Source organism: Lingula anatina, chromosome 4 (genome assembly GCF_051362555.1).
Source record: "Lingula anatina isolate TDL-2025a chromosome 4, LinAna3.0, whole genome shotgun sequence".
Classification (NCBI taxonomy): Eukaryota; Metazoa; Brachiopoda; class Lingulata; order Lingulida; family Lingulidae; genus Lingula; species Lingula anatina.
Genome location: NC_141770.1, coordinates 21,256,744 through 21,271,153, shown reverse-complemented (window position 1 = coordinate 21,271,153; position 14,410 = coordinate 21,256,744). Strand labels below are relative to the sequence as shown.

Sequence of the window (14,410 nt, the reverse complement as noted above, 5' to 3'; positions counted from 1 at the left end):
TTTGTATCCCTGTGTTGTGTTTAGTACGAAAAAATGTGAATATGGCTTTTATCTAATATTTTCCCGTTTCGAGACAATTTTTCATCCTTTTGGCCTACCACTTAGTAAAATCTTTTATCCATCAAATGTGTTCTGAAATTAAGATGCAAGACTTAAAACACACACACACACACACACACACACACACACACACTTACCTTATTATACGTGATTTGTGGGACGGACGGCGGCCTTTCGTCTTCAAAATTTCTTTTGGCAGAGGTTTGGTTTATAATCCTGGAAAAGCCATGAGACAATAAATAATTGTTTCGGAAAGAGCACCATCCTTCTGATATTAAATTTAGAAAATGTTTACATCTTTTATGTCAGATTACAATGTGTGGGTTTGGAATAGGAAGATGTTTTTCAAGTCTGCCAAATTGTTCTGCTTATTCCAAGCAATAACAATCGTTAACTGAACTAGCTATTTGTATAGAGAAGCAGATGTCTGTCATTTTTTAAATTGATATTAATCATTGTGTTTGTTTTGACATTTCAAAAATATATGCATAGGCTGGCAGCTGCAATATGATGACATTGGTTTACTTATTGCAAACTTATTGCATAAAAATATTTCGGATGACCAATATTAAAAGTAGACGAAGTTAAAAAGGACGAGCATTATCAACATAATGATAAATCATGATATTTTGTCTTTTTCAATTTTAGCATGATTTGTAGATAACAATCAGTGGATTCAAATTGTTACTCTTAACGCCACTACTGTATTTTTCATTTTACAATTGCGGCACCATATTTATGACCTAATTATACAAAGTTGATAGCATGCTATTGCGTGCGACACTGCTTAAAATGACCTTGCGTCTGGAACTTTTCTATATACATTTGAATACAAAATGTCGATAATCTAAACTTTTGTCTTTAACCTTATATAGCATCACATCGTCTGGTCTAAAAGAAGCAAGTGATAGGGTTGTAAGGTGGCGGCATAAGAATATCAAATGTCCTTTATGATGCCCTACAACTAAGAAATATAGAGAGCACCCCCACAAATAAATACTACCGGGTATTATTAAAATGAGAATATAGTGACTATACCGCACGAGTCGAGGTTACGTCTGTTAGAAAGTATGTTGATATGATAACATGGTATAACTAAATATAAACTGATTCCTCTTAGCAGGTGTAGTCATGCAAACATTGACCAGCTTTATTTTACACAAGGTTCATTGTAATCTTTGACATTTAATCGGTATCGCTTTCAAACTGAAACATTCCATTTTAAATAACTCGGCATAAATTTCAGAATTATTAAGATAACATACTTGACATTAATGAAGTTGATGGAATTAAAGTACTTGTGATTATTATATAATTATTTGATAGTATTTTATCAATAAAGCAATATAAATAATATGTATCAATTTTTAATGCATAGTTTTAGTAATGAATTGAATTTAAATCTTAAGTTTCAAATGCAAAAAGTGGTGTGAACAGATTTGGCCATGGTAAGTACAGTCACAGATACCTTATCAGCACTAAATCATTTCCGCTGTCCCAACTCTTTGGTACCCTTCCTGTGAGTGTCACTTCTTTGGTTTCCTTCTCTGTTAGTGAATTGTATGGTGCATAAAACATATCCACAAATTCATTCTCGAGTATGAGATCCCGGAGAAAGGTCGGGCTAAACAAGTTCCGAAGTGGAGTGAAAACTTGCTGGAAATTGACAGCAACCTGCTGGATAACCTGAAAGTTACAATTTAAAACGGACCCAATAAATTCAATCCAGAATTGGTCAATACTTTTGAACAGAACTTTGGGTAAAATCCAGTACAAAATCTGCACTTAACAAATAATGCCTATTTATATTCCACTTACTTCCAATTCAATTTCAAACAAAATTCCAAGTAGACCTAAGTGGCATCTTAACGCTTTCATCATATTCGCATCTGAGTTTTGGTTGAATTCTCTTATATTCCCACGTCCATCAACGAGCTTCACTCGCGTCATGTAGCCACCTATCGATGGTTCGTGGTAGAATCCATTCTAAGAAAGCAACAAAATTGATATACAAAAACACAAACTCAAAATAAATTACTCGCGTAGAACTTCAATCACAGCAATGTTTGCAATTGTCGAAGATTTCACGAGGATTTCACAATAAGTCTTTCTTTCAACTGATATGATTATGTCTGAAGAAAGTAAAACGGTTTTGATACAATTTTTTATAGCTGAATTGGGTGATTTGCATATTTGGACTCGAATCTCGCCTTTGCAGAATATAGATTTGGAAAACGGGATTCGAATCACACACACACAAGCGCGCGCAAGCGCATTCACACACTTTATGATGTGCACGGTTTGGATCCCAATCTTGAATTAGTTATAAAGAAACAGATTAATTTTAATTAAAACATCGGAGGATACACAGAGCTGAGATAACTGAGATTTATTTTTACATGCAATACTTGTAGCCTTTTGTAAAGAAAATTTGCCTATATTAAGAATTTACGACGTAATATAATAAATGCATATGGTTAAACCTATCATACATGTGCTGAAGTTGCAACGGCTCCCCCTATCGTCGCTTCTCCAATTAAAGGCCCCGGATGAAAGACAAAACCGTACTTGGCAAGCTCATTGTTCAACTCTGCCTGGGTGACTCCTGCTGTAACTTTCACGGAGGCGACCCTTTTGCCTGCAATCTGTAATAGTCTGCCAATATGATGGAAGATACATCTTCGGTCTTTTAAATACTAATACCAATACTACTACTAGGCCTTTTACTACTACTTATTATAATAATTTGAACAATTGAAATTTAAAAAGGCCTATGTATCCTATGTTTGCATCAACAGAGAAACAACACTTACCTCGGGCTGGATAATCACTCTCTTTCCTCCTCCTAAGGTCAACTCGGACATATTAATATGGACGCGCCCTCTACCACCGAAAACTTGATCAGCGGTATGTGCACTGCCCACGGCTCGCACTTGTAGCCCACAAGTTGTAGCAGCAGAAACAGTTCTCTGTATCTACAAATAACAATTAAAATCACTGTAACTGCCATAAGAGTTAGATTTTTTTGTTCGGAACATACGCCATAATTTAGCATTTTTCTTTATTTTCCAAACAGGTTAAACAAGGAGACGACAATTTTTCAATCTCAAACATCTCTCATTCAAGACGAAAAGCACTCAAAAGCTCAGATTACACTTTAACATTGCGAAAAAGATTAATTGCCACAAATTTTTTCTACATTATTTTGAGTAAAGAATTGTTTGTTTTTACCTCCTCAGCTGTCCTAGGTTTAGTCACGAACACGTGATCATAAGTGACTAAATCTTGCCAGTTAGAGAACGGCTCTAATAGCACCTTTGGCGATGGACCAATAAACTCCTGAAGGCATGTCTGTATCACGAGCAACTGAGAAATCTTCGCAAGATCTAATATGGTGTAATAATAATATCATTTTATGTATCAATTCAAAGTTTTAGATCCATTAAAGTAATTCATTGTACTTTACCAGGGTAACTTAATAAATTTATCCAATGTAAAAGCCCTCATATTTTACTAGAAAAAAACCCTGTACAGTTTAACACGTTCAAGTATAATACAAAACACGGAAATGTACAGACTTGACATTTAATATGGAATATTTTTTTCCAAATCATTTTTCTTCAGTTTTTTTCCGATTTTACTGACTGATAAATGAAAATAAGGATTAAAATCATGTTTTGATAACTTTTTATTATCTCTTTGATGTCATTGTGACATCAGTTCATTAATGGAATTCGCCAGAGAAGCAAACAAAAACACATTGCAATTTCCTATTCTATGTCATACGACGACCATTAAAAGAGATATTTTGGATCTCCATATTTTCCAAATTATTGTCTGTAAAAGAGTTACACGCTCCACAAAGGACCCTCATGTCAGTGTCTAGTCACAGGAAAGGTCGCTGTTACGCCTGAACTCTTCTGGCTGCTACCAGCGCTCTCAAGTGGCAAGGCATTCCTTGGGATAGGTTTTTAGAGTTCAATCTGGAATAATATTCCAGGCATCGGTCAAAGTTTGTCCAATCTGGTCCAGTTTTGTTGTAGGCCATGTAGGCCATTGATTCAGCGAGTAATGGCCTACCCACATATTGTCTATGTGGTTCAAATACGGCGATTTTGATTACTTAGGTAGCTGCTGATTCCCTTGGTTCTGTAAGTAATCTGCTATTAAAAGTGCTCTGTGTGAACCGGCAATCTCACCGTGCAACCTAAAATTTTTCTTAAGTTCCCCCTATCAAATGATAGTCAAGTGGTTCCCAGATTATTCCTTTATTTGATCTGGTTCAGGTTTTCGTCTATGACTACCATTGGTGTTTTGGCACCAATGTGGTATCCACCCCAAATACTGACACTGTTAATGACCTTAGTCACTTTAGACGCGGCACACGCTTCGTCGTTGGCCTCTTCTGGATGTCTGTAAGCTCTGTTTTGACTAATTGAGCGGTACAGGTGAAATCTGACCTCATTAAAGAAAGCCACAAGGTTTCAGTGTTCAGCCCAGAAACGGCCAATGTCCCCAATTTATTAGAGAAACATAAAACGATGTTTTGCTGTTTACAGTGGGTTCCTCGGAGGTCGTCTGGTATTCTAACCTGCTAAAACCAGTTTGGTGTTCGTTATTGGCCTTGAAAAGTGCGTTTTGGTGGCAATTTACCCCTCATTCTGAACGGACTGGGTGCTTTTTGTTTAGTTGCAACAGCATATCCCGAAAGACAGTGGGTCCTGTACGATTTCAATACAGTGGGTGTGGCCTCTGTGTAGGTACATCAGTCTGGGCATCACTCCATCAAACTTTGCGGACCGTTTTGTTTGGCGCAATTATCTGTCTGGCAATGTCTGTCTTTTTCGCGCCATTCTGCCACAGATTAACACATTTGTAAAGCACTGCATAGCTAATTGTACACACTGCAAAACCGACCACTTGCATACAAATTTCAAATTCTTCTATGCAGTAGTTGCCGACATATGGATACTTTTTTTAAAGAACCTTACTTTGCCTAAGCCAAGCATTGACCTGCCCAAAGGAGCACTACCCAATTAAATCACTGCATATTACATAATGCAGCAGCGCAACAAACCTGGTATTCACTTAATTGGTAGCGACACACCTGACTACACACTTCTCCATTCACAAACTTTATATGAGATCGGAATTTTTTGAAAAAAGAACGCATTTTTACCTAGGCATACCTTCGAAACTGAAATATTCCATATTAAATGTCAAGTCTGTATCTATAGTTATCATTCTACAGATGCAGTCGTCGCCCATACCTGCACATACGTACATACACATTAAGTTTTGATTTTTTACATTGATGGGGGAGTTTACCTAAAACATTAATATTATTTTATTGCACTTTCAACATTGGTCCTCGGATAAGGTGTACCAACCTTTTTTGGGAACAGTGTAAGTAATGACTATTTGCTGCGGAGCCTCGTTTTTCATTCGCCTAAAGAGGTCAATGTAGGCTTTTTGCTATTCTCGCGCCTAGCACGTTTGTTCTTCTAAGGTAGTTTCGCAGTGAAAAAAATACATAAAGTGTACCAAATATACACTTGGTGTCAAAGGTAACATCGTGTAAAATCGGATCAGAAAGAAATTAGTAACTTTCAAGAGACCAGGTGCATTTTTTGCGTTTACATTTCTCTGGCCAAAGACACCGCCATTGTGTTACTTATAAAGCTCAATCATAACGCAGTGCCCGCATTACTGATGCTACGTGTAAGTATGCCAAACTGCAAAGAATATCTGTTGTTAATATATGACGGCTGTAAAGCGAATAGCACGAGGTACTCGTACATTTGTACCTTATCACCGAAAGCGGTCTGTCTTTATCTAAACAAAACTGACGGAAATATACCCGACCCATTCCCACAGGCCACATGTACATGTAAAGGCCCCATGCGCAAGCTCATGTACATGGGATCACCCCAGCAGGTTTGTTCATCATACGTTTTTTTCGGTTGTCAGAGTAAATAATGAAAGAAAAACCGGTTTGAAAAACAGGTTTGATCTGGTTTTGAATTGAGTCCTCATTCTGCATTATGGAGCCTTCACCCTGCGTTTTGCACATTTTCACCTGCGACACTAGTCTGCTAGGAGGGAAAGCATTTCGAAGTGTAAGTGTAAGTACTTCGAAGTGTAAGTGAACTGGGAAGAAGGAAAACCACCAGACATAATTATGTATAACAAACGACCACTTTTTACGCCTCACTTCAATGCCTCACATTGCACTTGTTCCCCGGATTTGTTCTTGATGACCTTGATAAGGCAGTTCCCTTAAACTAAACACTACAAACTTCAGTTGTCCCAGCACGATTGTCTCCTCTGGTTTCTCTAAGTTCTATCTTAATAACACCTTTTACATCACAAAATCTACTTCAATATATTATAGCTAATCCACCCAATATTTTACCTGGATTAAGCAGCAGGCAGGCATACAGGCAGTAAATCGGCGGGGACACCATCTTCTACAGCCCTTTTTACTATACTGTAGCAGACGCATATATGACCTAATGTAGATCATCGTCTGTACACAAAAACAGAGCGCGACAAAATAATATGCACACCTCAGTTCACCTTATTTTTGGGTTGCATAATTTCTATGGGGCATGCTCATTTTCTCTATGCAGTTGTCATGTATAACTGCTATTGGCCAATTTTAATATGTATATCGTATGCACACAAAAAGGGCGTCACAATCATTCCTTATTTGCTTACTGTTATTATGTTGGATGTAGTGGTAAGGCGATGAATTTGGTTTCTCTGCATATTTAAGCCCTTGAAACTTCAGGATAAATAGTTTATAAAATCACACAGTGACAAGAAAATGAAATAAAAAATCGTAATGTGTTTTTTTTAATTTATTGGTCCATAACTTGGAGCAAAACGGGCTACTGACAATGTACACATAATAAAGTGGTATACCCTTATAGTTTTAAAAATAATTAACTCCATTTAAAGCACTGTGTAATGTATCTTTTAGAATGCAGTAGATTCAAAATTTTGAAATCAAACTGTGTATGGTGCTGTATAACGTTCATGGGCTGATCCAGGGTTTTTTGAAGGGGGGGGGTAACGAATGACAAGCATCGGATGCATATCCGACCCTTGCTCCCTTGGCGTGGGATTAGGGACCCACTCCAGGGCCCTGAAAATTTTTGGTGTTTTGGAGGGCAAACGGTTCCATTTGTTAGGATCTCTCATATTAGCTGAAGTAATTTTTATACCATTTCGCAGCAAAACAGCTCGAGCGACAATGGCATATGTACATGTGTCAGAAATGACGATACAAATGTGTGTTTTGAGTCAGTATGCTGGATAGCTTATGGGTATATTTGTGTGATTTTCAGGAATTGATAACTACGCTGATTTTACTCACTGACATGTCCGTCGGCCCTTTCAATCAAGGTATGTTAATATCAAATAATTCTCTCAAGAAAACGTTGGTGAAAACCCCAGAAGGATCAAGTTCTCTTCGGACGGTTTTAAACTTATCCAAGTTGTCGCCGTAACTGGACCTCAGGCGTTCCTTTAAAGCTGGGAACACGTGGAGTCCTTTTCCCCAGTGAGGTCGCCCGTACTGGCCAAGCTTATCCAACTCCGCCACAAGCTGAAAAATCGTATACCTATAGTGCATTTACAATGACTATCACCCAACAAGTATAATATGCACATAAGCAGCGACCATTAACAAAATAATGTATTCCTAAAAACGCTACATATATCAGTAAAAAAGTGTTCCGCAGGCACATACATGTGGTTTCCACCCACTTTTATATTGCACGGTGCTTTTCCAAGTATTGCATCGAGACCTGGCCTGCTCTGACACATTACTATTGGCACTAACACGTGGTCAAAGTTCTGACGATCTGGGTTAGGTCGAAGAAAAAAAATAAAGACAAACTTTTAATTTTGATTCAAAAGTCAGCAAAATGGGGCGGAGACGCAATGTATTTTATGTAAATAAACGAAGACCAAGGCCTCTTTTAAATATCTTTCTATTTTTGTCACACCCCCTCTTGTTCAGTGTAATATTAGCCATTGTGAGAGCCCAAGTTCAACTGCTTTTGCTTTATACGAATTAGTATGGAATGGTATCTCCTAATACCGCCCGTATTTGCCCACCAACATTTATTAACTTTACTTTTTTCATGTGTTATGGATCTAACTCTATTTGAGAAAATCCTAGAACCAAAATTAAATCTGCATATTTATGCCCGGCTTCTACACTTTTTAATGACAAATTGCTAGTGCCTGCGACAGAATTAAGGATAGGAAATAATTTTTCACTGTTTGAAAACGACGTCTTAAAAATGGCAAACATGATGTAACTAAATAGGAATAATGTTTAATCTAAATGAAATATATCACAAATCAAAACGATTTAGTTATAATGAGATGTGTGGCTATCTGCGTACCAGTATGTATCTATGAGAAAGAAGTATATGGGGATCCTAATGTATATATAAAACCGAAATTATATACTTTGCTACATTTCGATTCAGTCAGCTCAATATCCACCTGTTAAAAATAATATTGCTATATTAACGCGTCTAGTAGCATGACTTAAAGACATGGAACAATATATACCGCTGTTCCGAATGCTTGAAACTGCATTATTGCCATTGTAGAGGTTGGTTGACTGTGGCTGTGAAAAGACACATAATGTTCAAACTCGTCAGGCTTCCCATTTTTACCACGAAATCGTGACTTCGAGGCTGGACAGAGGAAACAGTCTGCATCTTTAAACCATCTAAACAGTCCCTCCTGCATTGGCTGTATACCCTTCAGATAGGAAACTCTATTCAGCAGCAACGACAACGCCTGAAGATGGAGAAGAGTTTTCGTCAAGGATTCGCTTACTGTTGATTCAAGCATGTCTAAGAGGATGTGCTTTCGGTGCCTTCTCTCAATCTTTCGGCCCCTATGTCCATATCAAACTTATTTTTGAAAGATTGGTGTGACGTTCTAATCTTGCAGCATGCTGAAGGAATAGGTCTTCATACAGAGCGATCACTACAGTAAGTGGCCGAATCAGCGCACGCCCTTTCAAAAACGCTGCAGACCACTCATATTTTTATCTGGGTAAGCAAGAATGCACATATTCTTAATGCACTATTCAAAATTCGTTTTTCTTAAAAGTCTTAGGTAAGATTTTATCGTTGACAAAGCAAAATAGTGCCTTTGTTAAATATTTTATTATGGTCAATGTTATTGAAATACTGTATATCTAACCTGCATTGCTGCTGCTCCGTTGGTGAAATTCGGATCAACCATCACATATTCCATACTGTCAACCGCCGGGATCCCAAGAATATTCAGGAACAATACGTCTGTGAGGTTTTTCACAACAGAGACGGGATAAGAAAGCTGTACTTCGAATGCAGCCTAATGAAAACGAAAGTGAGGTTTTATTCTGCAATCGTTCCCTGTTTTGGCACACTAGGTTTAGTAATGCCAGGCAGTAAACCAGAACGCTTGATCAATTATATTTCAATCTGATATGTAATATTTTTTGAGCGATTTAATACATACCATCGACGAATCACATTTTCAAGCATAGAAGATTTGGTGAATAGCGATACATTAGGTATTTCAATGTGGTGCCAATATGCAATATACATGTAGTTTATATTATCGATTTCGATATATTTTAGTATTCGACCTCTGTAAAAAGATAATATAAAATATCTACAAACGAAATATAAAATATTTAGCACACTGACAGTGACACAAACCTCATTACAAAAGTAGCATTTTCAATATGTTAAGTGAATATTATATCAAATTTGAAAGAAAAAGAAAAAAATTCACTTTATGACATTGCATTGTAAAATATTACATCAAGCACATGATAGGTATGATGTAGCCAGTCCAGGTGGGAAGGGAACAAAGAACAGGTGTCCGTTCTTGCATGCTTCCCTGGATATCCTCTCCTTTGCTCGGTCCACAAACGAAAAGATACCAAGGCGAGTGAGCTTTGAGTCTATATGTGTCCTGTATAGTACGATAAAAATTGTCAAATTCTCTTTTATTTAATATTTTCCCGTTTCGAGACAATTTTCTTCCCTTTGACCCCTCCTCCCTCAGCGAAATTTTGGATTAATAAAATATGTTATGATATTAAAATCCAACACTCAAACGAATAAATACCTTATTATACGTGATTTTTGGGACGGACGGAGGCCTTTCGTCTTCAAAATTTCTTTTGGCCGAGATTTGGTTTATAATCCTAGAAAAGTCATGAGACAATAATTGTTTGGGAAAGGACACCGTGATAAAGACCATAAAATTTATAATAAGCAAATGCTAATTACTTGTTTTATGTTACATTGTGTGGGTTTGGGGCAGAAGGATGTTTTTCAAGTCTGTCAAACTAATATTTTTTGCTAATCCCTAGCAATTACAGTCTTTAACAGAACTAGCTACACACGTACATGCATTCGTTTAGAGACGTAGATGTCTGTAATTTTTATTGATATTATTATTTGTATTTGTTTTGAAATTTCTGAAATATGTACATTTACGCAAAAATCAGTTTTTTTTACCTTTTTTACCCAAAAGAATTGGTACAGTGTGTCACTTTTAGACTGAAACCTTCCATTTTAATTATCAAGTGGGCATAAATCAAAGCAATATTTAGATAACATGCTTTCCATTATGTTGAAATTTTGCTTATCTGATAGTATTTTATTAATGAAGAGAAAGTAATGATTAGTAAATAAATCATATGAATAATATGAATTAAATGAATTACAATTTCCACACATGTTGAATAAATATCTGAAGTTTAAATGTAAAAAGTGCTGTGAAAAGGTTTGGCAATGGAAAAATGCAGTCACAGATACCTTATCAGCACTAAATCATTTCCGCTGTCCCAACTCCTTGGTACTGTGCCAGTGTGTGTCACTTCTTTGGCTTCCTCCTCCGTAAGTGAATTGTAAGGTACGTAAAACATATTCACAAAGTCATTCTCGAGTGTGAGATCCCGGAGAAAGGTCGGGCTAAACAAGTTCCGAAGTGGAGTGAAGACGTGCTGGAAATTGACAGCAACCTGCTGGATAACCTGAAAGTTAAGTTTAAAACACGGACCTAAAATAAATTCGATCCAGTATTTGTCAAACTTGTGGACCAAAAGCTCGGTCAAATCCAATACAAAAATAACACTAACAAATAATGTCTATTCATCTTTTCACTTACTTTTAATTCAATTTCAAACAAAATTCCAAGCAGTCCTAAGTGGCATCTTAACGCTTTCAACACATCTGCATCTGAGTTTTGGTTGAATTCTCTTATATCCCCACGCCCATCAACGAGCTTCACTCGTGTCATGTAGCCACCTATCGACGGTTCATGGTAGAATCCACTCTAAGAAAGCAACAAAAATTGTAATACAAAAACGTACGAACTCAAAATATATTACTCGTGTTCAACTTCAAACTCAGGCAGATTTGCAACCCGCGAAGACGCGTTTTCAATCTTGATTGCGATACACTCACACTCACCCCCCCTCTCTCTCTCATACACAAACACACACACACACACACACACACGCACTAACCCATGCGTGGTTTGGATCCCAATTTTTAATTAGGTATAAAGATACAGTTGAATCTTAATACATGACAGGACACGGGATTAACAGAGATGCATTTTACATGTAACATTTGCATGTAAAAAACTGCCTACTTTAAGAATTTACGACATAATACACCTAAGAATTAATGCTTAACTGCAAACATATCATACATGTGCTGAAGTTGCAATAGCTCCCCCTATCGTCACTTCTCCAATGAGTGGCCCCAGATGAAACACATGGCCATGCTTGGCAATCTCAATGTTCAATTCTGCCAGGGTGACTCCTGCTGCAACTTTCACGGAGGCGACCTTTTTGCCTGCAATCTGTAATAGTCTGTCAATATGATGGAAGATGCACTTTTGGTTCTTTATATAATAATAATAATAATAATAATAATAATAATAATAATAATAAATAGGCCTACTGAAATTCATCGCAACAATAGCGAAAGAAAACACGCACCTCGGGCTGCATGATCACTCTCTTTCCTCCTTCTAAGGTCAACTCGGACATATTAATATGGACATGGCCTCTGCCACCCCAAACTTGATCAGCGGTATGTGCATTGCCCACGGCTCGCACTTGTATCCCACAAGTTGCAGCAGCAGAAACAGTTCTCTGTATCTGCAGATAACAATTATATTCACTGTAACTGCTACTATATTTGGATATTAAAGATATTTTTTGTTCGGAAAATAAGCAGCCTATTGAACAATTTTCTTTATTTTTAAATAAGGTTAAACAGGAAGCCGACAGTTTTGCAATCTCAAACTCTCAATGAAAACGAAAAAGAAAACGACCAGTTAATGCCTTGAGATTGTGAAAATAGTGATTTCCTAAAGAAATTTTCCACATAATTTTGAGTAAAGAACTCCTTCTCTTAACCTCCCCAGCTGTCCTCGGTTTAGTCACGAACACGTGATCATAAATGGCTGACCCTTCCCAGTTAGAGAATGACTCTAGCTGGACAGTTGGCGCTGGACCAATAAACTCCTGAAGGCATTTCTGTATCTCAAGCAACTGAGGAGTCGTTGCAATATCTGATATGATATAATAATAATAATAATAATAAAATATTATGCATTATTTCAAGTCTATATTCATTAAAATATCCAGTGCACTTTACAAGGGTACTTTAATAAATGTATCCAATGTAAAAAGCCTAAATATTCAATTAGAAAAAAATGTAAAATTTTACATGCAAAATACACAATACGAAGATTGTTTTAGTAATCATTCTACAGATGCAATGGTTGTCCATTAATTGCGGTACATATATTTTAAAATCTGATTTTTAAATCGATAGGGGAATTTACTTTACATATAAATAGTATTTCTTATTGCACCCCCACATTGGTTCTCCAATAAAGGCGTACCGACCTTTTTTAGGAACAGTGTAAGTAATGTGTTTTGCTGAGGACCCCCATTTTTCTTTCCTTTTAAGAGGTCAATGTGTTTTTTGCTATTCTCACGCCCATCACGTTTGTTCTCGTAAGGTGGTTTTGCAGTGAAGCAATAGAAAAAGTTTACCAAAAATAACACTTGGTGTCAAAGGTAAAATAGGATCAGAACGGAATAAGTAACTTTCAAGGGACCAGGTGCATTTTTTGCGTTTACGTTTCTATGGCCAAAGACATATACATTGTTCTACTTAAAGACCTCAATCATAACGCAGTGCCCGCATTACTGATGCTACGTGTAAATATGCCAAACTGTAGAATGGCTGTAATACGTCGCTATACCACCAGCAAAAGGTAGCCGTACATTAGTACCTTAACGCCCAAAGCGATCTGACTTTATCCAAACCAAACTTACGGATATACACCCGAACCTTTACAACTCTCTGGAAGTCTTTGGATATTCAATAATTCTAAATGCTCGACATAGCACCTTGATGTTTTCTTGATAACCTTGTTAAGGCAGTCCCCGGTACTAAGCTTAAACTTTCTGGTTTTACCAAGTTCTATATAAATGACACCTACCACATACCAAAATCTACTTCCTTATATTAAAGCCACTTATTTACCTGGGTTAAACAGCAGACAGGCGTACAGACAGGAAATTGGCGGGGACACCATTTTCTTTTGTACTGTAGCAGACGCATATATGACCTATCATAGATCATCGTCTGTACAAAACAGAGCGTGACAAAATAATATGCACACCTAAGTTCGCCTTATTTTTTGTTGCGCAAATTTCTATGGGGCATGAACTTTTCCTCTTTGAACAGTTTTAATTTCTTTTATCTGCTTATTTAAATATCTATATGTATATAGTATGCACCGAAAAGATCATCACAATCACGACTTATTTACTGTTATAAGCCTGTTATAATGTTGGATGTAGTGGCAAGACGAAGTACATGAATAATCAGGCCCGTAGCCGGGGGGGGGGGGGGGGGGGGGAGTTGGAAAGAACCGCCCCTTTTGCTGGGTCCACTCTGGATAAAATTTGATCTTGGTACATGAAGTTCGCATGGGAAAAGGTCCACTTTTTCAGAAAAAGAAACCCCCTTTTGAAATTGCTGGCTACGGGCCTGATGGATTTGCATGGTTTCTCTGCATATTGGAGCCATTGAGACTTCAAGACAAAATAACATCAGAAGTGTTAATGTATTTATTTCTTTATTTATTAGTGCATAACTTGTAACAAAAAGAGCTACTGATAATGTAAAATAATAATAATATAAAATTAAAGCGGTATACAGGGTACCTATATACTCCAAAAAATTATATATTCCATAGCAATGTATAGTGTATGTATGTATCT

General features: G+C 37.0%; 2 protein-coding genes across 5 annotated transcripts in view; both read right to left on the bottom strand.

The window, feature by feature from the left end:
• LOC106170365 (L-gulonolactone oxidase) overlaps nucleotides 1-6,635 on the bottom strand; it is a 32,315-nt gene extending 25,680 nt beyond the window's left edge. For 2 of the 3 annotated variants that reach the window (XM_087011158.1, XM_087011159.1), the window contains exons 1-8: nucleotides 6,476-6,620; nucleotides 5,451-5,564; nucleotides 3,292-3,446; nucleotides 2,874-3,035; nucleotides 2,553-2,705; nucleotides 1,879-2,046; nucleotides 1,529-1,746; nucleotides 198-276 (exon numbers count right to left, since the gene is read on the bottom strand). In XM_087011158.1, the coding sequence (XP_086867284.1) occupies nucleotides 198-276; nucleotides 1,529-1,746; nucleotides 1,879-2,046; nucleotides 2,553-2,705; nucleotides 2,874-3,035; nucleotides 3,292-3,446; nucleotides 5,451-5,505 (990 nt within the window). In that variant the 5' untranslated portion in view covers nucleotides 5,506-5,564; nucleotides 6,476-6,620. Of the gene's footprint in view, nucleotides 1-197; nucleotides 277-1,528; nucleotides 1,747-1,878; nucleotides 2,047-2,552; nucleotides 2,706-2,873; nucleotides 3,036-3,291; nucleotides 3,447-5,450; nucleotides 5,565-6,475 lie in introns of all 3 variants that reach the window. The other variant, XM_087011160.1, reaches the window with a different exon arrangement.
• Nucleotides 6,636-6,932: 297 nt separating this feature from the next.
• LOC106170382 (uncharacterized) lies at nucleotides 6,933-13,762 on the bottom strand. Of its 2 annotated transcripts, none has more exons than XM_087011161.1 (10): nucleotides 13,668-13,762; nucleotides 12,527-12,681; nucleotides 12,104-12,265; nucleotides 11,812-11,964; nucleotides 11,263-11,430; nucleotides 10,911-11,128; nucleotides 10,216-10,294; nucleotides 9,298-9,450; nucleotides 8,653-8,886; nucleotides 6,933-7,672 (listed from the first exon to the last, which is right to left on the bottom strand). In XM_087011161.1, exons 1-10 carry the CDS (start codon nucleotides 13,717-13,719, stop codon nucleotides 7,466-7,468), a joined length of 1,581 nt encoding a protein of 526 aa, XP_086867287.1. In that variant the 5' UTR covers nucleotides 13,720-13,762; the 3' UTR covers nucleotides 6,933-7,465. The 2 variants fall into 2 exon arrangements, with proteins under 2 accessions (XP_086867287.1, XP_086867288.1); XM_087011162.1 differs by having other exon boundaries at nucleotides 7,515-7,688.
• Between the last annotated feature and the right edge of the window lie 648 nt (nucleotides 13,763-14,410).